Source organism: Oryctolagus cuniculus, chromosome 1 (genome assembly GCF_051225735.1).
Source record: "Oryctolagus cuniculus isolate XC-2025 breed Fujian yellow rabbit chromosome 1, ASM5122573v1, whole genome shotgun sequence".
Lineage (NCBI taxonomy): Eukaryota > Metazoa > Chordata > Mammalia > Lagomorpha > Leporidae > Oryctolagus > Oryctolagus cuniculus.
Window position 1 is genome coordinate 106,751,913 of NC_142867.1, and position 22,977 is coordinate 106,774,889.

Sequence of the window (22,977 nt, forward strand, 5' to 3'; positions counted from 1 at the left end):
AAACTTATACCCCGGGGCTGGCACTGTGGCTCAGTGGGTTAAAGTTCTGACTTGCAACACTGACATCTCATATGGGTGCTGGTTCGAGTCCCGGCAGCTCCAGTTCCAATCCAGTTCCCAGCTAATGCACCTGAGAAGGCAGCAGAGGATGTCCCAAGTGCTTGAGCCCCTGCACCACATGGGAGACTTTGACTTTGGTTTGGCTCAGTCTTGGCTGTTTCAGCCACTTGGATAGTGAACCAGTGGGTGGAAGATTCTCTCTCTCTCTCTCTCTTGCTCTCACTCTCACCCTGTCTCTCCTCTCTCTCTGTAACTTTGAATCTAAAATAAATAAATAAACCTTTAAATTTATACCCCGAACCTAAGCAATGCAGGTGGATGATGAAGACATGCTTTCTAAGCAACCAGGGTAAAAATGGCCTCAGAATCTCACCTGAGTTCAGCCTCCAGCAGAGCCAGTGAATCCAGCTTAGGCCCTTTTAATGGTGGGACGTTTTCAACAAGGAAGCCATGGTCCTACTTTTTCCTGCACTTGTCAGAACACACTGAGAATATTACATTCAGTTCTAGACATAACAATTAAGCATTTAAGGGTTTGCAGGTTTTACTGTAAAACATGATTCTGGTACACACAAAATAAACAATTTGCAACAATGATTCCATAAATGCTCAAGCTTCTTTCATGGATAAGCGGTTTGAAGGGGGTTGGGGATTTGCAGCGTGGCAAAGCCAGTGTCGTTGGTGCAGTGTTCAACTGGGCTACTGAGCCCTGCTATTCCTCGGTCACACATGTGCTGGCTGTAGCCAGTTTTCTCATAGTTATGTGGCCTTGGGGACAAGGTGGAGCCCAGAGAGACAGTGTGAATGCAAAAGAGAAAACTCCAAGAAAAACCCAGTGAGAATTGTTAATTCATTCTTTGACATGATCTTACTCAACAAATATTTGGGGAAGGGAGGAGGGTAGAAACATAGACCAAGAGCTGGGTAAAGGAAAATAACAGGAAGGCAGCGGTGAGGAGAGTGTTTTAAAATAACCCGTGGTAATAAAAGTGACTGACTGTGGGCCTTTTCATTGCCAGACAGTGAGAACATCAGAGAGAAATGTCAGATTGGGATGAAGAGTCCTTTCCCTAGTGGTTATGCTTTGAAGGGAAGGTGGATTACAGCATTTTGCAAACAGATCAAGTTCAGTGAAATAAAAAACATAAACGACTGTTTGGAAAGAAAACGTATTTACCTCATGGGAGATTCAACACTGCGTCAGTGGATACACTACTTAAAAAAAGTTGTGACAAGTATGTATTTTGTTATTATTTTGGAATTGTGATTGGCTTCTGAGGGTTATTTTTTAAAATCACCATTAGACTCCTTTGCTTTCCTCTTCTGATCTTAATTTTAGATTTTTTTAATTTATCAAACTCTTAGCTTTGAGTTTTTAATATAAAGTTAGTTTTCATTTACAAATATTAATTTTTCTTCCTCCTGTCTTCTGATAAATGTCCAAAGTTTTAGTTAAGATTTTAATTCATATGCTAAAATTCTTTACCTTGCATAGGCATCAATGCTATTATTTCAAATGATCTTGGTTAGAATTCTAGATACTGTATGAATTTTAAAATTATATCACTTTCTTCTTCTTAAAAGTCTTACTGATTTGTTTCCCATCAGCCTTAAAATATTTTGGTCATCATGGAACTAGAACCTTTGAAACACACATTCTTCTGGATGTTGAAAGACATATTTTGATTCAGTGGAAAAAACACAGTTATCCATTTGTTACCCTAAAGGTTTTCTCAGTGAAAGATGAAAACTATATTTCACGAGAAATTGACCGTGTGGCAGGTGACAAAGACACGGCCATTGTCATTACCCTTGGCCAACATTTCAGACCTTTTCCCATCAAGACTTTCATCCGCAGAGCCATCAATATTCAAAAGGCCATCAAACGTCTATTCCTGCGAAGCCCAGAGACCAAGGTGATACTGAAAACTGAAAATACCAGGGAGATTCATTCAAATGCAGAGATGTTCAGTGACTTTCATGGTTATATTCAGAATCTTGTCATGAGGGAGATTTTTGCAGATCTCAATGTGGGTGTTATTGATGCCTGGGACATGGCAGTTGCATATCACACTGATAACATTCATCCACCTGATTATGTGATTGAAAGTCAAATTGATATGTTCTTAAATTATATTTGCTAGAGGAAAAATACAAAGAAACAGCATGAGTCATTCTCTGTAGATGGTCTCATATATATGGCAAGGATAGTTTAATGCAATCTGAGGTAAGAGTGAACCGAATTTAAAAAAAATAAATTGGGGGTTGGTGCTGTAGTGTAGTGGATTAAGCCACTGCCTGCAGTGCCAGCATCCCATATTGGCACTTGTTCAAGTGCCGGTTGCTCCACTTCTGATCCAGCTCTCTGCTATGGCCTGGGAATCAGTAGAAGATGATCCAAGTGCTTAGGCCCCTGTACACACATGGGAGACCTGGAAGAAGTTCCTGGCTCTTGGCTTTGGATTGGCCCAGCTCTGGCCATTGTGGCCATTTGAGGAGTCAGCCAGCAAATGGAAGACCTCTCTTCTCTTCTCTCTTTCTCTCTTTCTCTCTCTCTGGTTCTGCCTCTTTATAACTCTGTCTTTCAAATAAATAAATAAATCTTTTAAAACAATTAAATTGTTGCTAAATATACACAACTTAAAATTTTCCATGAAAATCTTTTTTAAATTTGTAATTCAATGGCATTGGGTACATTCACAATGTTGTGCAGCCATTACCGCAATCCTTCCCTAGAACTTTCTCATTATCCCTAACAGAATCTCTGTACCTATTAAACAGTAACTCCATATTCTCCCCTACTCCTGGTTCTTGGTGACCACCATCATACTTTCTGCCTCTATGAATCTGACTATTCTAGGTAGCTCATATAAATGAAGTCATAGCATTTGTCCCTTTCTGTCTGGCTTATTTCACAGAGGATATTGCCTTCAAGCTTCATCCATGTTGTAACATGTGTCAGACTATCCTCCTTTGAAGATTGACTAATATTCCATTATATGTATAAACCACATTTTGTTTATTCATCTATTGACTGATATTTGGGTTGTTTCTATCTTTTTGGCCATTGTATATAATGCTGCTATGAAGAAAAAACAAAAATAAAAGATATGTCTTCAGTGCTGAGCACATCTGAATAGCAAATTGTCATCATCCATGATTTAATTTAAGAAACAGACAGCCTTGTAGCTGGTGTTGTGGCACAACAGGTTAAGCTGCCACCTGCAACAAAAGCTCTGCTTTGAGTCCTGGCTGCTCCACTTCTGTTCCAGCTCCCTGCTAATGTGCCTGGGAAAGCAGGAAAGATGGCCCAAGTGCTTGGGCCCCTCCATCAACATGGGAGACCCAAGTGGAGTTCCAGTCTACTGGCTTTGGCCTGGCCCAGTCCCAGCCACTGTGGCCATTTTGGGGGTGAACCAGCAGATGGAAGATCTCTCGTTCTCTCTCTCTCTCAACTCTGCCTTTCAAATAAATAAAACAAGTCTTTAATTCCAATGTATGTGTACAATGCTGATCAAAACAGGGTAATCAGTATTTCCCCTTCTTTGACCATTAAAAATGAGTGGAGGTTTGGAGCCTCTATTTGTTCCATAAAATCTGTGCTAGGTTATTATCTACTACACTGTGCTGCGTACTACTAGTAGCTTCTCACTTTGATCAAAATCCAATTTGGTAGCCATTTTCCAAATTCCCTCTAACCTCCCTACCTCTCCCAGCCTCTGTTAATTACCATTCTGTGTTCAGATGGAGATGTTTGTTAGTTTTTTAGCTCCTTCATGTAAGGGAGAACATGCAGTGTTTCTCTGCCCAGCTTATTTCACTCTACATGATATACTCCAGTTCCACCCACTTTGCTGCAAATGACAGAATTTCATTCTTTTTAAGGCTGAATAGCATTTCTTTTTTTAAATTTTTTTTAGTACAGCTTATGGATTACATTGCCCCCCCCAACTTCCCTCCCACCTGCAATCCTCCCATCTCCCGCTCCCTCTCTCATTCCAGGCTGAATAGCATTTCATCATGTATATATAACATATTTTCTTTATCCATTCATCTGATGATGCACAAGTTAGTTGATTTCATAGCTGAGCTATTGTTAACAGTGCTGCACTAAACATGGTAGAGCAGGTATCTTGTTGATAAAATGATGTCATGTCTTTTGTATATATATTCTGGTGGAATTGCTGGATCGTATGGTAGTTCTATTTCTAGTTTTTCAAAAAGAAAAATTCATGCTGATTTATTTCTTTTTCTTTCTTTTATGATGTTTGTTTTTTAGATTTTAGCTGCCACATATCAGAGAGAACATGCAGAAAAAGAAAGAAAGAAAGAAAGAAAGAAAGAAAGAAAGAAAGAAAGACATGTGTGTATCAGTATTGCTGCAAGTACCATTTTGTAAAACTTTGTTTTATACCTTTGTGAAACTAATGGTTAAGAACGATATGTCCTTTTCTTTCTTTCTTTCTTTCTTTCTTTCTCTTTTTTTTTTTTTTTTTTTTTTTTTGGACAGGCAGAGTGGACAGTGAGAGAGACAGAGAGAAAGGTCTTCCTTTGCCGTTGGTTCACCCTCCAATGGCCGCCGCGGCCGGCGCACTGCTGCTGGCGCACCGCGCTGATCCGATGGCAGGAGCCAGGTACTTATCCTGGTCTCCCATGTGGGTGCCGAGCCCAAGCACTTGGGCCATCCTCCACTGCACTCCCTGGCCACAGCAGAGAGCTGGCCTGGAAGAGGAGCAACCTGGACAGAATCCAGCTCCCCAACTGGGACTAGAACCCGGTGTGCCGGCACCACAAGGCGGAGGATTAGCCTAGTGAGCCGCGGCGCCAGCCAAGAATGCTATGTTCTAGTGATTACTTTAAAATTTACTGTATATGGGTGAAATGACCATTTTTCCATTCAATTATTGTTTATTGCCTTTGTCTATATTTTCACCAAAGTAGGGTTTCTTTGCTTTTTGCTTGTTAAAATTCTTATTCAGTGACATATTAAGCCTTTTTTTGTAATGTAAATTTAAAATATGTTATCACAAAAACTAAAAAAAAAAAAAAACAAAAAAAGGAATAAAAGAAAGAGGGTTGGAAAGAGAGGGGGGAGGGAGGGGGTAAGGGAAGAAAGGAATATCATGTTCTCTGTATCTGCAAACCACATTGAATCTGTTAGAACTAATTCAGAATTAAAAATAAATAATTTAAAGATAAACAAAATAAAATAAAGAAAAATCCATGCTGTTTCCCATAGTGACTGTACTCACTTACATTTCCACCAATAATGTATGAGTTGTCCTTTCTCCACATCCTCACTAGCATTTATTACTTTTTGTCTTTTTGATAATAGCCATTCTAACAGGTATGAGGGGATATCTCATTGTGGTTTTGATTGGTATTCCCCTGATAGTTAATAATACTGAGTATTTAAAAGTTTATTTGTAGGTCATTCATGTTTAAGGAAAATGTCACTGATAAAAGATCCTACTTAATGGGATCGTAATAGCAGTCTTCTTGCTTAGGAAAATTATTTGGAACTTTTAAGCCAGGATTCATCTGATTCCGTAATACTCATGGGCCACAAATCGACAAAGCTCATTGAGAGAAAGCAACTTACTGTTGTCAACACATGGACCCTGATACCTCGATTCTTGCTGACTCTAAAAGTTTGATGTGGAATCTCTTCTGAGAGAATCTCTAATGACTAAAGAAGTTTGCCTCAAATTCTTCCTCCCATTATAATATTATCCTTTCTTTCCATTTTTATAAACTGTAGATCTCAAGAGTTAGAATGTTGCCTTCTGAAGTAAGCCAGACCCAAAATGGCAAATACCATATGTTTTCTCTAATTTGTGAGCGCTAATATAGAGAGTGCTGAAAAAAAAAAAAAAGCCCTTATATATAAGGACTGAAATTGACATCTTGCGATTTGATTATTGCTTATAGCCTTGTCTATACTCTCGTGGAACAGACTCTTTCTACTTTTTACTTGTTGAACGCTGTATGTAGTGGAACATTAAGCCTGTGATTATAAAGTAAATTGAAAGGAAGGAAAGAAGGAAGGAAGAGAGAGGGAAGGAGGGAAGGATGGATGGATGGATGGAGAGACATGTTGTATTCTTAGAATTATGTCTACAAAATACATGAAATCTGATCTCTTTATATTAATAGAAAAGAGAGATGGAGGCAGGAAAGTCAGAGTTGAGAAGAGGTGTGCTAAGGAAGCAGAGGTTGGAGTAATGTGCTTTGACTGTGGAGGAAGGGCCCCTAATGCCGATTGCTTCTGCCCCTGAAAAGGGTTCCACAGATTCTCCTGCAGAGCCTCCAGAAGGAACCAGCCCTGCTGGGACCTTGACCTTCAGCCTAATGAGACGAATTTTGGATTGATGACCCCCAGGACTGTAAGATGATAGATTGGTATTGCTTTTGAGTCCCCAATTTGTGCCAATTTATTAAAACAGTGATAGGAAACTAGCACATCAACTTTGGTGATAAACTGAGTGCTTGGTGAGACTTACCTATAAGGAAAATCTTTTTGCATCCTTCTAAATAAAAATGCTAAAGAATATTAACAAAAATAATTAAAATGTTGTGAATGGAGTGAAATTGTAATGCTGTAATATCAGGACAAAGTTCAAGTCACACAATTTAGGTCCAGACGCCTCTGAATAAGGGAACACAGACTAGAAATTCCTCCCTATACACAGCTAACCATCAGTTCTAATTCTTCCTGTAAGACACTTTCAGAATAAATCTAATTATTTCTCCAATCACAGAATTGTTAATTGCTTAAATGAGTTATCATTTTTCCACCAAGGCTACCTCAAATCCTTTCAATTTAGTTCTTATCTGGTACAGTTTATAATTGTCTTCCCATTACTCTTCAAATGTACTGAGGTTTGTCTGTATCACTTTGCAACATGACTTCCACTCCATTTTTCTGCTCAACAAGTTGAGTGCTCTAATTTAAATGTGATCAAAAAGCCAGAATAATGAGACTCTATTACTTCTATTGTTCTGAAGTTGTGCAGTACAATGTAACAGCAATTAGTCACATGAGGTTGTTTAAATTAAATTAAAAATCAGTTCTTTGGTTGCACTAGTCACATTTCAGGTGTTCAATAGGCAAATGTGGACAGTGGCAGATGTAAGTGTTTGATTGCATGCTTCTCCAGGGAGTGTTTTTCTTTAGGTTTGTTGTAGTATTTGAACATGTTTTAAAAATAAGTACACTGATATTTCATAATTTTTATGGTGAGTATAAAAGAACTCAAATGCTGGTAAATGTCAAACTCCTGATTTTAAGCCATTTATTTGTTGCTCATTATTTTAAAGAAATACTGGAATCCAAATATCTCATAATGTTTTGTCCTTAAAGTGATAACTTTAGGTTACCACAATTAATAATTGTATTGTTAATATACAAGATGGAACAAGCCATTTGAAACCATAGAAATGCTCTTTATTGGTATTGTCAAGTCCCCTTTACAAATTCACATATGCACAATGAGATGAAATCAAACTAGAAGGCAATAGGGACTTGAATCAGTGCCCACATGGGATGCCGGCACTTCAGGCCAGGGCATTAACCCGCAGTGCCACAGTGCCGGCCCCAGTACTGGAAATTCTATCCAAAGTAATTAGACAGGGAAAAAAATAAAAGGCATACAACTGGAAAAGGAGAAATACAATGATCTCAGTTCACATATCCTTACATTTAGCAAGCCTTAAAGATTCTGCAAAAATCTGTTAGAAATAAAAAACAAATTTATTAAAGTTTAAGTATACAAAATCAACACCCAAAACCAGTTGCATTTCTATATACAACAATGACCAATCTGAAAAGGAATTAAGAGAATAATATGATTTACTATAGCAATACAAAAAAGACAATACCTGGGAATAAAATTAACCAATGAGGTAGAAACATATACACTGAAAATTACAAAACTTTGCCAAGAAGAATCAAAGAGATAAAGTAAACGGAAATACAGCCCACATTTGTATTTTGAAAGTCATCATATTGCTAAAATGTCATATTACCCAAATTGATCTACTGAGTAAATGGGATTCCTTTCAAAATCCCAATGGCTTTTTTTTTTCCATAAAAGGCATTTAAAATCATATGAAATCTCAAGGGACCTCAAGCATTGCAGCGTTACTCACGGAATCCAAGAGGTAAAAATAACCTGAACGTCAACCAGCATGTGAATGAATAAAGCTAACATACTATATATGTATAGTTGAATATTATGTGGTCTTTAAAAATAAGGAAATCTTTCATATGCATACAAGGATGAATCTTGAGGACGTTGTGCAAGTGAAATAAGCCAGTTATAAAGAGACAAATACTATAGGTCCCACATGTACATTACCTCTAATACTAAAAATCATGGAAACATAAGGTAGAAAGGTGATGGCCAAGGGCAGGGGATGGGGAGAGAGTAAGTATCCAGTGGTTAGAGTTTCATTGTCAAAGGATGTAGAAGTGCTAGAGGCTTGTTGCAACAATGGCAATGTACTTAAGGCCACTGAATTGCCCACTTAAAAATGGTTAAGATGGTAAATTTAAGGTTGTGGGGATTTTTTTCCCAATATAAAAATGAAATCTCATGTATATTATCTTAAAAAATGTTTATTTATTTGAAGGTAGAGAGACAGAGGCAGATATGGGGATTAGGGGAAAAGAGAGAGAGAGAAAGAGAGAGAGAGAGAGAAACTACTATCCTCTGTTCACTTCCCAAATGCCTACAACAGACAGGACTGAGCTGGGGCTGGAGCCAGGAGTCAGGAATGCAACCCAGGTCCCACAGGTAGGGGGCAGGGACCTAACTACTCGAGCCATCATTACTACCTTCCATGCTACACATAAGTGGGAAACTGGAGTCAGGAGCCAGAGGCACTCATTAAACCCAGACACTCTGACACGGGATGTAGGCACCTTAACTGCTAGTCCATGCCTACCCCCATGGGTATCCTTCCATTTCATAGCAAATTAAGTTAAATGTAAAAATCAACGGTATTTTTATTATACTACCATTAAATAATAATAATAATAATAATATAGTATGCTTTTACCTATTATGCTGAAATGAAATAACCTCAGTTACTTATTAGCCATGAATGACTTCAAGTCTTTGTTTTCATCAATAGTGAATTGACATTAGGTCTATTTTTTGGAGCCGAGAAAGGAGCATGTGAATAACCATTCAAGTCTGTGGCACACATGGCTGCTATTTTACTAAAAGTAAGCACAACGTTCCTTTCCAGTCTATCATGGGTCACAAAATCCCTTACATGAAGAATGTTCCCACATAGCACAAATTTTCAATGACAACTTGTGGCAAAAAGTCATCAAGTGCTTCAACTCTTATCTATGTGCTCAGAAGCCAGGAATTTATTCATATTCTGCATATCAGTGATTTCAACCTACTATAAAGCTTAATGAGTTCTAGTACACATCTTTTCGTTTATGTTATATGTGACTGAGATTGTATTTTTAACACTATTGTTTGATACAGGAATTTTGCTAAAACTCCTTCTGACTTAGCATTAACTACATGTGTCATTAGTTTGTGGTTGGTTTTATAAACTTCTTGCCACTGGTTTAGGTTGTACCTTTTTTTTTTCTTCACTGTGAAGAGTGCAAAGCACTGATAACTTGGTGTTCTAGTCTTTTTTGTTCATTTTTAACTTCACTGGTAAGTTTTGTTGTTTGTACTGGAAGACAATTTTTTTTTATTTTCTTTATAGAAAATAAATTGCTTTAGCAGAGATGTGACTGCTTTGCCTGACAAATATACAAAAATTTTTGTTAACTTTAGTCTTCAGAAGTAGATTGGATTTTTCATGGGTGATAGAAATGCACTTCAAAGGAGCTGATGGAGGACGGGGAAGCCGCGTTTTCGTCCATAACTGAAAAGTGCAGGGAGAGTGCAGACAAGCTGGTGGATGTTGAATCCAGGTGCTCTCATGCTCTCCAGCCTCTTTCTCTCCCATGCTGCCTCTGGCGGCCACACTGTTCCATTGGTTTTGTTTTCAGAGAGGTCCTTTACTTGCAGCAGCTGAAAGATTGCATGAACCTTGTCATGTGTGGTCTCAAAGTCAGAGAACTCCTCCTAGCATCCTCATGTAGATAAAAATCAGAAAGGACCCTCTGTGGGGCCCAGTTTGGGTCATGTGTCCATGTTGGAGCCATTAAGAGTGATCAAGGGGACCGATTATTTTAATTACTAAGTCTAAGTCCTATGCCCACCCTGTGGCCAGCTTTTCTTGCTAAACAGAAGAAATGCAGTTGGAAAACATTTTTCTTCCACTGCAAATAGTACCTGATAGTTTAAAAAATACTCAAGGAGCAGATAGATTAGTGATCTAATAAAATTCAATTATCAGAGAATCATGACTGTATTTCTTTTTTCCATTTTCTTTTTTACTTAATTGCACAAAATTACCATATTCACAGATAATTTGAAAAGAAGTTCTTTTTATGATTAGACAATTATTCTGAGTTGAAGTATTTGTGTTACTGATGTTGTCAAATATGTGTACATCTGATAATCCATTCTAAGCCTTTGGCTTATTTATTTTATAGGGAATATATAAAATTATATGATAGAAATTAATATAATGTAGATGTAACACATGCAAACAAAACCCCACAATGATGTAAAAACTTTTATGAAGACTAAACTGCTCCAGGTTAACTGAATATGAGGATTAGTCAAGGTTAACTGGCTGAGCAGAACTTATGATTCACGGACTGCCTTTTAAAAAGCAGCGATTGCAAAAGCTGGAGAGAAATTGTGGGAAAATCATAGTTAGGCTACCATTTAGTTAGGCTATTATTTAGTATAAACTAAATAATAAACAAATGGTGAAATGTTTCTCTTTGAGGGCTAGCACGACTTTGACCTTGACAGACCTCTGCAGGCAGCACTCTGAGGATTAACCGGTTTACCTCTAAGGGCCTTTGCAGAGTCAACCTTCCCTATGCCCATGAACCACAAAACCCTCAGAGGCTTTTATTTTTATTTTATTTTTAAAATAGCTCTTTAAAACGGCTTACTTATTTTCATCTGCTTGAAAGGCAGAATATATATATATATATATACACATACATATATACATATATATATATATATATATAGAGAGAGAGAGAGAGAGAGAGAGAGGATGAGATATCTTCCATCTGTTGGTTCACTCCCCAAGTGAGCACAACCACCAAGAACAAAGTCAGGAGCTGGAAACTCCACCTGGGCCTCCCAAGTGGGTGCCGGGGGCCCAAGAACTTGGGCCATGTTCTGCTGCCTCTCAGGGTGTGTTAGCAGGAAGCTGGACCAGAGGTGCAGCAGCTGGGACATGAATAAAAACTCAAATATGGGATGTGAGTGCTCCAAAAAACAGCTTAACCCACAGTGCCACAATACCCACCCTCTGAGTAGATTCCCAGAACTAACTTCTGATTCATCAAATCAGACTTTTCTTGGAAGCCACAGTGTTTAATTTCCCAACATAATTCTTTTTTTAAATAAATTTGATTTTACTTTCTTAACATTTAAAATTTTTTTATTAAAGATTTATTTATTTATTTATTGACAGACTTAGACAATGAGAAAGAGACAGAGAGAAAGGTATTCCATCGGTTGGTTCACCCCCCAAATGGCTGCTATGGCCAGCGCTGCACTGATCTGAAGCCAGGAGCCAGGTGCTTCTTCCTGGTGTCCCACACTGGTGCAGGCACCCAAGCACTTGGGCCATCCTCCACTGCCTTCTCGGGACACAGCAGAGAGCTGGACTGGAAGAGGAGCAACTGGGAACGGAACCCAGTTGTCCATATGGGATGCTGGTGCCGCAGGTGGAGGATTGACCAAGTGAGCCTCAGCTCCGGCCCCCTATTAAATATTTATTTGTTTATTTGAAAGTCAGAGTTACACAGAGAGAGGAGAGGCAGAGAGAGAGAGAGAGAGAGAGAGAGAGAGAGAAAGGGAGAGAGAGGTCTTCCATCTGATGGTTCACTCCCCAATTGGCTGCAATGGCCGAAACTGCACAGAACCAAAGCCAGGAGCCAGGAGCCAGGAGCTTCTTCAGGGTCTCCCACGTGGGTGTAGGAGCCCAAGGACTTGGGCCATCTTCTACTGCTTTCCCAGACCATAGCAGAGAACACGATCGGAAGTGGGGCAGCCAGGACTCGAACCGGCACCCATATGGGATTCTGGCACTGTAGGCAGCGGCTTTACCCACTATGCCACAGCATCGCCTTCCCCACCCCCAACATAATTCTAATACGTACATCCTGGCACCTGGCAGTAGGCCACTTCAAGAATAACACTCCTAAGTGTCCTCATTCCACTGTATTCCCTGAGGACTCACGCTCACTTCCCCTTTCAAATGCACCGTCATTCTCTGAAACCTGTCGCCGGGCTGAGCCCTCACCACCAGCTCTCCTGGATGGAACAAGGAAGTGGCTCTCCAGGCAGATGACCCCTAACTCATGCCAGAGTGTTGTCCTCGACCGGGTCCTCTGGCAGCGTGACTCTGCCTTCATCTGGTCTGGATCCAATGACGCTAACTCCTTATGCTCCTATCTCTACTCCATTTCCCGAAAGCCGGATTCTGGTGCTTAGTGAAAATCACTCCATTTCCTATGCACTAGTGACCCCAGGCAAAGGAGAGGAGGGATGCGGGGTAAACCCAGAGAGAAATAGCTTTGTGTCACTTTTGAGGCATTTGGTCAGTATGGCAGCAAAGCAGAGAAATCTCAGTGCTGTCGGCTTTGTCTCGACTATTCAGCTCTGACCCCAAAGTGCGCGTCCCACTAAACCAAATGGAAGCTCTGAGATTTGCAAGGACTGTCCCACTCAGAAGCCCCATTCAGCCAGGCCGCTGCCGCTTGATTACGTCCTGTAAGGGGTGGGAAAGTGGCATTTCAATGTGTTACACTCTAAGCAGTTGGCAAAAGCATTGCTTCCAATACCAAGAAGCACTTTCTGGGGCTGCTGTTGTGACGTAGTGGGAAAAGCTACTGCCTGCAACACCAGGCGGCATTCCATTTGGACACCAGTTCATGTTCTGGCTGCTCCATTTCTTACTCGGCTAACCGGCAGAGGGAGATGGACCAAGTGTTTGGGTTCTTGCCACCTGAGTTGGAGATCCAGTGGAAGCTCCCGGCTTCTGGCCTCAGCCTGGCCCAGACCTAATTGTCGCAGTTATCTGGGGAGTGACCCTGTGGATGGAAATTTCTTCTCTCTCCTGTCCCTCATTTGTTTCTCTCTCTCTCTCTCTTTCTCTTTCTATCTCTCTGGAATTCTGAATTTCAAATAACTAAATAAATCGATCAAAGCAACAAAATCAATAGTTTCTGTCTTTCTGTGTATTTAGTGCTAATTTATAGTGTGGGATCAGACCCTCTGGATGGCAGCCAAACCTAGCTTGCAGCCTGTTTTTAAACAGCCTATGCATTAAGAATTATTTTCAAAAAACCCTTTCAATGTTTTTTTAAGCATAAAACAGAGAATAATATGTGGTCTGCAAATCCTAAAATATTTACTTCCCAGCCTTTTACAGGAAAATTTGCTGAGCCTATCTTTAGAATGCTTTTAGACTGGTGTACCTGGTTACTGCCTGGCTGGGGCTCCTCTTAATCTACTCTTCTTGGTTCCACCATGAAGACCAACTAAGAGTGGCCTTGGACCTAGGTCACACAGCTGTCGTCCATTTTACTAGATCCCAGTGGTGTGCAGGTAAATATTCATCAATCAACTCTGCATATGTGGAATGTGCCAACTTCTGTGGTGCAAATATTCTCCTCCATGACCGATTTCAAGCAAGCTCCATGTCATCATTGAACATGGAGCATGGAGCATGGAAGGAATGTGCACAAGCAGATCTTGCTAGATGGGACCAGCCAGCTGCAGTGCAAGGCTGACTGATCCCACACATTCTGCAGAATCTGGCAAGGTGGAAAGAATGCAACTGTCAGCTGGTTAACCATTCTAAGCTCAGATTCAATCTCCACCACTTAATGAGTTGAATGACCTTCAGTAAGTCACTGAGAGTTTGTTTTCTCCCTTGTAGGTCTGAGATAATCTCCCTCTCTCTCAGGAAGAAGAGTTTGGGAGCACAGTTCCTGGTCTATGCTGTCCCCCTGCCCCTCCACTGCACTCACCAAGGCTGAGGAGGTTTCTCCTTCTTCCCAAGAGGTCTCTCTGTGTTCGCCAGGGCAGGATAGGGGCCCCAGCGATCCTCCAACCGAGTCTGCTGTAGTCAGAGAGTCACCTGAAGTGTTTGGATTCCAGGAAAAGTTTGATACCACAGAGAGCTGGCCAGGGCCTTAGGAGCAGAACAACTTGGAAGAGTAATTGCATAGGTTGTCCTGAAAAGCCCCCAAAGGATCCCACTTGAAGGACCGAGTTCTGCTGTTACTGGTGTGTGTATGTGTGTGTGTGTGTGTGTGTGTGTGTGTCTACAATACCTGGCTCACAACGTGACCTTAGTGGCCGCTCCATGGATAATTGCTGGGTGGATGAATGGAAGAGTGATGAGTGTACCTGGCGTACCGAATGCCATCTTGGTCATCTTAGAGATTGAGAACAAGGAGCAGCTTGGATTTGAATCCAGCTTTTTCCCTGCCTAGATCTCTAACATAAGTTGCTTCTTTCTCCTCAGTTTTATCATCTGTATAATGGATAATAATAATACTATCTACCTCACAGGATGGATTTAAAGCCATTAGTAAAATAAGTACTCAGTATAAGTACTCAATAATAGATGCCATCATTACCTTTATCATCAAAGCCCGCATGCATTCCAAACACGCATCATATTCTTAGTCAATGTATTAATCTGCTCATTGTTTCAAGGGAAGGGATCACGCTACATCATAAAAGTACCACTCTAATGCATCAGGACACCCATTTTAATAAGCCAGGTGTCTTACCTCTAAGTGTTTCTACTCTTCTGATTTTCATGCTCATCAGATGGAAGAAGCAGAATCTGCTGTGAAACCAAAGCCAGTCTGAATTATAGCTGCGAAAGAAGATTCCAGATCCCCCTGGCTCACTTCTGCCCCGGAAATGTTCTTTGCTTCACAGCCATGTTTGTCCTCACCTCATATATGTAACTTTCTAATTCTTTTATTTTTAAAAATTTTTAAAGATTTATTTATTTACTTGAAAGTCAGAGTTACACAGAGAGAGAAGGAGAGGCAGAGAGAGGGAGAGAGAGAGGTCTTCCATCTGCTGGTTCACTCCCCAATTGGCCACAATGACCCAAACTGTGCCAATCTGAAGCCAGGAGCCAGGAGCTTCTTCCGGGTTTCCCACATGGGAGCAGGGGCTCAAGGACTCAGGCCATTATCCACTGCTTTCCCAGGCACAGCAGAGAGCTGGATCAGAAGTGGAGCAGCCGAGTCTCCAACCTATGCCTGTGTGGGATGACAGCACTGCAGGCAGCGGCTTTACCAGCTACGCCACAGCGCCGGCCGCTCAATTCTTACATTTTATCTCTTTTACAAGATGTAGTATAGGTAATAGCTATGGCCTGAAATGTGTTGATGACAATGTTATGATGCGATTACTTTTCTCCTTTTTTTGGAGGAGGTAGTATGGGATTACATTAGACTTTCTCCCTCACTTGTCCTCCGCAACTAATGCCAAGCATGAATGCTCCGCACACTGCCGTCAGCCTTCACATCCTGGAACATGATCTCGTTTCCAGACCTTAATTCAAATATTTAAGTAGCACCAACTTTTTATGACCAATTTGATAAAAGAAATCCTGCAGTTAAACTTTGGATTTATGATTAAACAGCTAGATTTAAGCTGTGGCTCAACTTTGTGGTTTTATTGCTTGAGAGTTGGGCAGTGCCTAGGTAACAGCTGTCCCCATAAAATAACTTTGACTTTGGTTTGGGATAATTTCCTGGCTCCATTCGCAAAACATTAGATGATATTTTGGGGACTGTGACGTCATCCTTTAAATTTCCATTTCACAAAAATAGGAGATAAATATCTTATGCCATAATTGGTGACAAAATATAAATAAAGTATCATGAATTTATGTGGCGTTAAAGTAATGGGCAAAGGAGCTCTCGGGTGGGACTCGAGGATGCACTGGGGGTGATGCACGGGTGTCGTGGCAGATGTGCTCACAGCTGGGGACGGTGGGAAGAACCAGTCCAGTCTCTCTTTTTCTCTCTGCCACCTCTTTGTGTTTCTCTCTTGTTTCATTCCACCCCCCCCCCCCCATCAATTCACCACCTCCCCTTCTTTATGGCTGGAGCAGTATCTGGAACCTTTGTAAATGTCAAAATGCAAACTAAAACCAACTTCACCCAAGCTGCATGTACAAGGGAATTGGGGAGATGGTCCCGAGGTTAGCTCATGGTTGCTTTCTTATTTACTTATGTAAAACTCTTCCCCCTCCCTGCAATGTCTATTTGAATTTTCTCATAGATTTTTTTCTGTCCCCATCTTCAGTGTCACAAACTTTTCTTTTCACATTGGAAGGTAATTCTGAGGTCACCTCTCTTGATTATTTCAGACTTCTGGCAGTCATGAAGTTTCACAGATAATTCTTAACTCTTTTTTTGTAGACGAGAGATTATGGGATAAAATCCAAAGTTCCCTTACATTTGAGGGTCTGAAAAGGAACTAGAGTGGGTTCTGTTGAACAAAATGGGACAATTAACACTGGAAAGAAAATAATGATTGCAGTTGTTTAAAACACATTACATACACTGAGATATATTTGTTTGTGTGTGTCTGTGTGTGTTTATAATAGATGGGTAGATGATAGACAGGACATCTCATTTCTCATCTTTGTTCATAGGTAGTACAGACATACCATCACGGTCTGGGTTCACTATTGGTATTCCCCTTAAGTTCCTGTGTTGAAATCTCATCCTCAAGGTGAAGTTAAGGAATTTAGGGAATTGATTAAATCATTAGGTGGGTTCACTCATGACTGGGTTGAGCACCCTTTTTTTTAAACTTTTATTTTACAAATATAAATTTCCAAAGTACAGCTTATGGATTACAGTGGCTTTCCGCCACCCCCCCCCCCATAACTTCTCTCCTACCTGCAACCCTCCCATCTCCCACTCCCTCTCCCATTCCATTCACATTAAGATTCATTTTCAATTATCTTTGTATACAGAAGATCAACATAGTATATATTAAGTAAAGATTTCAACAGTTTGCACCCACACAGAAACACAAAGTGTAAAGTACTGTCTGAGTACTAGTTATAGCGTTAATTCACATTATACAACACATTAAGGAGAGAGATCCTACACGAGGAGTAAGTGCACAGTGACTCCTGTTGTTGACTTCACAATTGACACTCTTGTTTATGGTGTCAGTAATCACCCTAGGCCCTTGTCATGAGTTGCCAAGGCTATGAAAGCCTTTTGAGTTTGCCAACTCCGACTTATTTAGACAAGGTCGTAGTCAAAGTGGAAGTTCTCTCCTCCCTTCAGAGAAAGGTACCTCCTTCCTTGATGGCCCGTTCTTTCCACTGGGATCTCACTCACAGAGATCTTTCATTTAGGTGTTTTTTTTTTTTTTTCAGAGTGTCTTGGATTTCCATGCCTAAAATACTCTCATGGGCTTTTCAGCCATATCCGAATGCCTTAAGGGCTGATTCTGAAGCCCGAGTACTGTTTAGAATATCTGCCATTCTGTGAGTCCACTGTGTATCCCGCTTCCCATGTTGGATCGTTCTCTCATTTTTAATTCTATCAGTTAGTATTAGCAGACACTAGTCTTGTTTATGTGATCCCTTTGACTCTTAGTCCTATCATTATGATGAATTGTGAACTGAAATTGATCACTTGGACTAGTGAGATGGCATTGCTACATGCCACCTTGATGGGATTGAATTGAAATCCCCTGGCATGTTTCTAACTCTACTGTTTGGGGCAAGTCCGATTGAGCATGTCCCATATTGTACATCTCCTCCCTCTCTTATTCCCACTCTTCTATTTAACAGGGATCACTTTTCAGTTAAATTTAAACACCCAAGAAAGATTGTATGTTAATTACAGAGTTCAACCAATAGTATTAACTAGAACTAAAAAATACTAAAATGGATAAAGTATTGCATTGTACATTAACAGTCAGGACAAGGGCTGATCAAGTCACTGTTTTAAAGAGATTCCAGAATGCTGCCTTCTGCCTCTCGCACCCTGTGCAGACAGAGAGAAGATGCCGCTATGAACCTCAAAGCCCTCGTGGACATGAATCTGCTGGTGGCTTGATCCTGGAATTCTGCGCCTCCAGAACTGTGAGAGAGAAAATTCCGTTGTTCACGAATTACTCATTCACAGATATTTTGTGATAGCAGCTCAATGGACTGGCAAATATCTTATGATAAAAATCAATAATGAAAGTGGCAGAATTAAGCATTTGTCTTATTTTTGTTGTGTGAATTGCAATTAAGGGAGACCCAACAACTTGACCTGAAGCCACAGATAGTAATGGACCTATACTAGGTTATTTCCTGTATGTGCAAAGCTGTGATAACCCTAATGTTAGGCACAGTCAGATTAATAACAATAAAATGAATAATTTTAATAATATACCATAGTAAAAGTTATTTAAAACATGAATTTTTGTGTCTCTGTAATTTTCCATCTAATACTTTCAGGCTGTAGCTGACTGCAAATAACTGAAATTGTGGAAAGAGAAACCATGGCGAAGTGGGGATGACAGTGTACTGAGGTCTCAGACAGTAACAGTTTCATGTGAGGTCATCCAGTTTCATATTTTTTACAAAAATACTCAAATCAGCCTTTTTGACTGTGTGTGCCTCAGGGCACAGTAAATGATCTGTTAGTGTAAGATCAAATTAGAATTATAGGGAGAATACCCAGTTTTTGTACAGATGACAAAACCTGTTGCTACATTATTGTCCGTGTTGGTGGGTTTGAACTACATGTATATCCCCAGCAGCCGTTTCTTGTCTGGATTATGCCCCATTTCTAAATCCCCACTGTTGGGGAAAGAAATCCCGAGCACACCTGTGTCAGGAGGTGAAGTGAAGAGAAGCAAGGGTGAATTAGCTGATGGGAGGCAGAAGAGGGTGGAAATTTGATGTAAAAAGATGGGGCTACTTAACAGCTTTTGGAAGCTGGCCACCTGTCAGGCACTGCGCACAATGTTTCTAGTATCAATACATTGTTTGACTTTCCCCTAGTAATCCCTGAGGCAGGCTCTAAAATAATCCTATTTTTCAGAAGAGAAAACTGAGATAGTTCTGATGACCAATAGCAGGGTCAGGATTTGAACACAAGTCTGAGTCTAGAAATCGTGCCTTTAATTGCTGAACTAGACTGCCTAAGAATAGGGTGGGGGCCATGAGTGGGAAAGAGGCACATTAAAGGAACAAAGACAGGAAGAGGGAGTAAAATAAGGGTGTCCTAGAAATGAGAGCAGTGAAGAAGAAGTAGAAAAGCTTGACTTGAAAGAGAAGAGCAGTATAAAGAGGAAGAGATGGAGATGAAAGGGGAGAAATTAGAGTTTCTTTTTTTTAAGTTTTTATTTAATGAATGCATTTTTTCATAGATACAATTTTTGGAATACAGTGGTTCTTTCCCCCACACCCCCCCCCAACTCCCATCCCACCTCTCTCTCCCTCTCTCATCTCCTTCTTCATTATGGTTCATTTTTAGTTTGACTTTATATACAGAGGACCAACTCCATGCTAAGCATAGACTTCAACAATTTGTACCCACGCACACACACACAACATATAGAGTACAGTTTGGGTACAATATTTGCAGTTGATTCTCATAGTACAACTCATTAGGGACAGAGGTCCTATATACGGAATAAGTGCACAGTGACTTCTGTTGTTCCTTTAAAAATTAACACTCTTATTTATGACGTCTGTGATCACCCGAGGCTCTTGCCATGAGCTGCCAAGACTATGGAAGCCTGAAATTAGAGTTTCAACCTTTTCTTTATTATTTGGAAGATTCTTGTTCTCATGTTTACCAGAAAAAAATTCTATTTAAGATAATTTCCCCATATAATTTAGGAAGTTCTGTTACTAACACAAGGTATGCAGATGCAACTTTTCCCAGTGCAGTAACAGAAACAGGGAGACCTTGCCAGGAGGGGTACCTGGGCTTGGGGGAGCCAGGGGAAGCCACCTGTCAGGAGTGGGAGAGGTTTTTCCCACAGAGAGACAGTGGAATTCCACCTACAGAAAGACAAACGGACCTCTGAAGCTAACTCCATGCCAGGACTCTAAGATATCCTGACTTTCTGCTGAGGGTTCCTCATACATCCTTAAAAGAATACACAGCTTCAGAGATGCTACCAAGGAAACCCACAGGGAAGCATGGGAGAACTCGTGGCCTTCATCTTGTTCTTGGCCGGGGGAAGACATGTTCACTAATTCAAGATTAAACAGGAAAACAAAACTAACGCAGGACCTCCCATAAAGACAGATGTGTGCAGTTTGGCAAACAAAGGATTGTTCTTTGTTTTGAGATTATTTCTACCTTAGGACACTGAAGTGTCAGCTGTTGTTTGGTCAACAAAAAATTGAGGGGCCAGAGCTGTGGAGTAGCAGATTAAAGCCCTGGCCTGCAGTGCCGGCATCCCATAGGGGCGCCAGTTTTGAGTCCCGGCAGTTCCGTTTCTGATCCAGCTCCCTGCTAATGTGCCTGGGAAAGCAGTGGAAGATAATAAGTAAATAAATCTTTTTAAAAATTTGAAAGCTCTGTCCAAAGAGTATGAGGAAAAAATTAAAAGGGAGATTGCAGGACATAAATGGTATGAACTATGCATATAAAGTTTTAAAATCTCCAAGACAGTGTCATATATGTCCATGGTTATGTACATAAATGGTAAGGATTGGCACCCAAGTTCAGAGTCATAGACGCCCCTGGAAGGGTTTGGAGAGGCACTGGGTTGGAGATGGTAACCAGGAATCTTATTTTTATTTGAAAAGCTTTATTTCTTAAAGCAGGCAGTCAGTACATGGGTGTTTCAATGTATCTTTTCCTAAACTTTATGACAGTTGGAAATTTACTGAAAAATTTCAAGGAGAGAAAGAAGGAAGTAAAAGAAGGAAAGGGTAAAAAAAAAAGCAGGAGGGAAGAGAGGATCACTAGAAGTGACGTCAAAAACATAATAAGAGATCCAAGTGGGGAGGGAAGACATAGAAAAATTCAAGGTCAAGTCATAGGACAGAGTTCCCTGGGGATTCGGGAGGAAAGCCCTCCAAGGAGAGTCTTCCCTTATGCAGTGATGAATTCTCCTGAGCCTAATCAGCTATCACCCCATGTCTGGGTTCCTTCATAGAGAGAGAGAGAGAGAGAGAGAGAGAGAGAGAGAGATTTACCTTGGCTTGCCTGGACAGGTAGATTTTCAAATGATGGAACCATTCTCTACCATAATAAGAAAAATACTTTTTAACTTTACAATTAGGATGAACACAGATAATGAGAATTGTGGGGGCTGGCACTGTGGTGTAACTGGTAAGGCCATTGACTGCGGTGCCGGCATCCCATATGGGTGCCGGTTCTGGTCCTGGCTGCTCCACTTCTTATCCAGCTCTCTTTTATGGCCTGGGAAAGCAGAAGAAGATGGCCCAAGTCCTTGGGCCCCTGCACCAGTGTGGGAGACCTGGAAGAAGCTCCTGGCTCCTGCCTTCGGATTGGCGAAGCTCCAACCACAGCGGCCAATTGGGGAGTGAACCAGCGGACGGAAAACCCTCCCCCACCCCGCCTCTATCTCTGTGTAACTCTGACTTTCAAATAAATAAATAAATCTTTTAAAAAAAATTGTGTATGCTTTTCCTTCAAAATAAGAAACATGGTTATGAATTCTGTAATGGGTGAACATGTAGAATTATAGCAACATGGCACACTGAGGGCTCAATCTGTATTTCCACTAAATCTCTGACACACACAGTGCTCTCTTGACCCTGGGTTCGCGTTATTTCTAGATAACATCTCTTTTTGTTTTCTCAAAATGTCTAACAGGTTTTTTAAAACAATTTTTAAATTTTTATTGTTTTTAAATTGTATTTAATAAATATAAATTTCCAAAGTACAACTTTTGGATTATAGCAGCTTCCCCCCTCCCCCATAACCTCCCTCCACCCACAACCATCCATCTCCCACTCCCTCTCCCATCCCATTCTTCATCAAGGTTCGTTTTCAATTATCTTTATATACAGAAGATCAATTTAGTATATACTAAGTAAAGATTTCAACAGATTGATCCACACAGACACACAAAGTATAGAGTACTGTTTGAGTAGTAGTTTTACCGTTGATTCGCATAGTACAACACATTAAGCACAGAGATCCTACATGGGGAGTAGGTGCAGTGACTCCTGTTGTTGATTTAACAATTGACATTCTTATTTATGGTGTCGGTAATCACCCGAGGCTCTTGTCATGAGTTGCCAAGGCTATGGAAGCCTCTTGAGTTCACCAACTCCGATCTTATTTAGGCAAGGTCATAGTCAAAGTGGAAGTTCTCTCCTCCCTTCAGAGAAAGGTACCTCCTTCTTGATGACCTCTTCTTTCCACTGGGATCTCACTCTCAGAGATCTTTCATTTAGGTATTTTTTTTTTTTGCCAGAGTGTCTTGGCTTTCCATGCCTGAAATAATCTCATGGGCTCTTCAGCCAGATCCAAAAGCCTTAAAGGCTGATCCTGAAGCCAGAGTGCTGTTTAGGACATCTGCCATTCTATGAGTCTGCTGTGTATCCCACTTCCCATGGATAACATCTCTTTGTACCTTGGAATTCATTAATCATGCTTTCAAGAAAAGAGGAAAATCAGAAACTAAGAAATGTCTTATGTCTCCTCTAGGAAAAAAAGTCAAACTGGTTGAGTAAGAGTAACAGTCACATCCTGTAGGTGGAGATCATGATGCTCTCCATTTGACAGAGAGGAAACCGAATTTCAAA

At 40.6% G+C, this 22,977-nt stretch overlaps 1 protein-coding gene across 3 annotated transcripts in view; it reads left to right on the plus strand.

Moving 5' to 3' along the window:
* LOC100357107 (NXPE family member 2) overlaps positions 1-9,772 on the plus strand; it is a 38,795-nt gene extending 29,023 nt beyond the window's left edge. For 2 of the 3 annotated variants that reach the window (XM_051849113.3, XM_002708413.4), the window contains exons 5-6: positions 1,080-1,295; positions 1,669-4,420. In XM_051849113.3, the coding sequence (XP_051705073.3) occupies positions 1,080-1,295; positions 1,669-2,204 (752 nt within the window). In that variant the 3' untranslated portion in view covers positions 2,205-4,420. Of the gene's footprint in view, positions 1-1,079; positions 1,296-1,668 lie in introns of all 3 variants that reach the window. The other variant, XM_089312786.1, reaches the window with a different exon arrangement.
* The last annotated feature ends 13,205 nt before the right edge of the window (positions 9,773-22,977 follow it).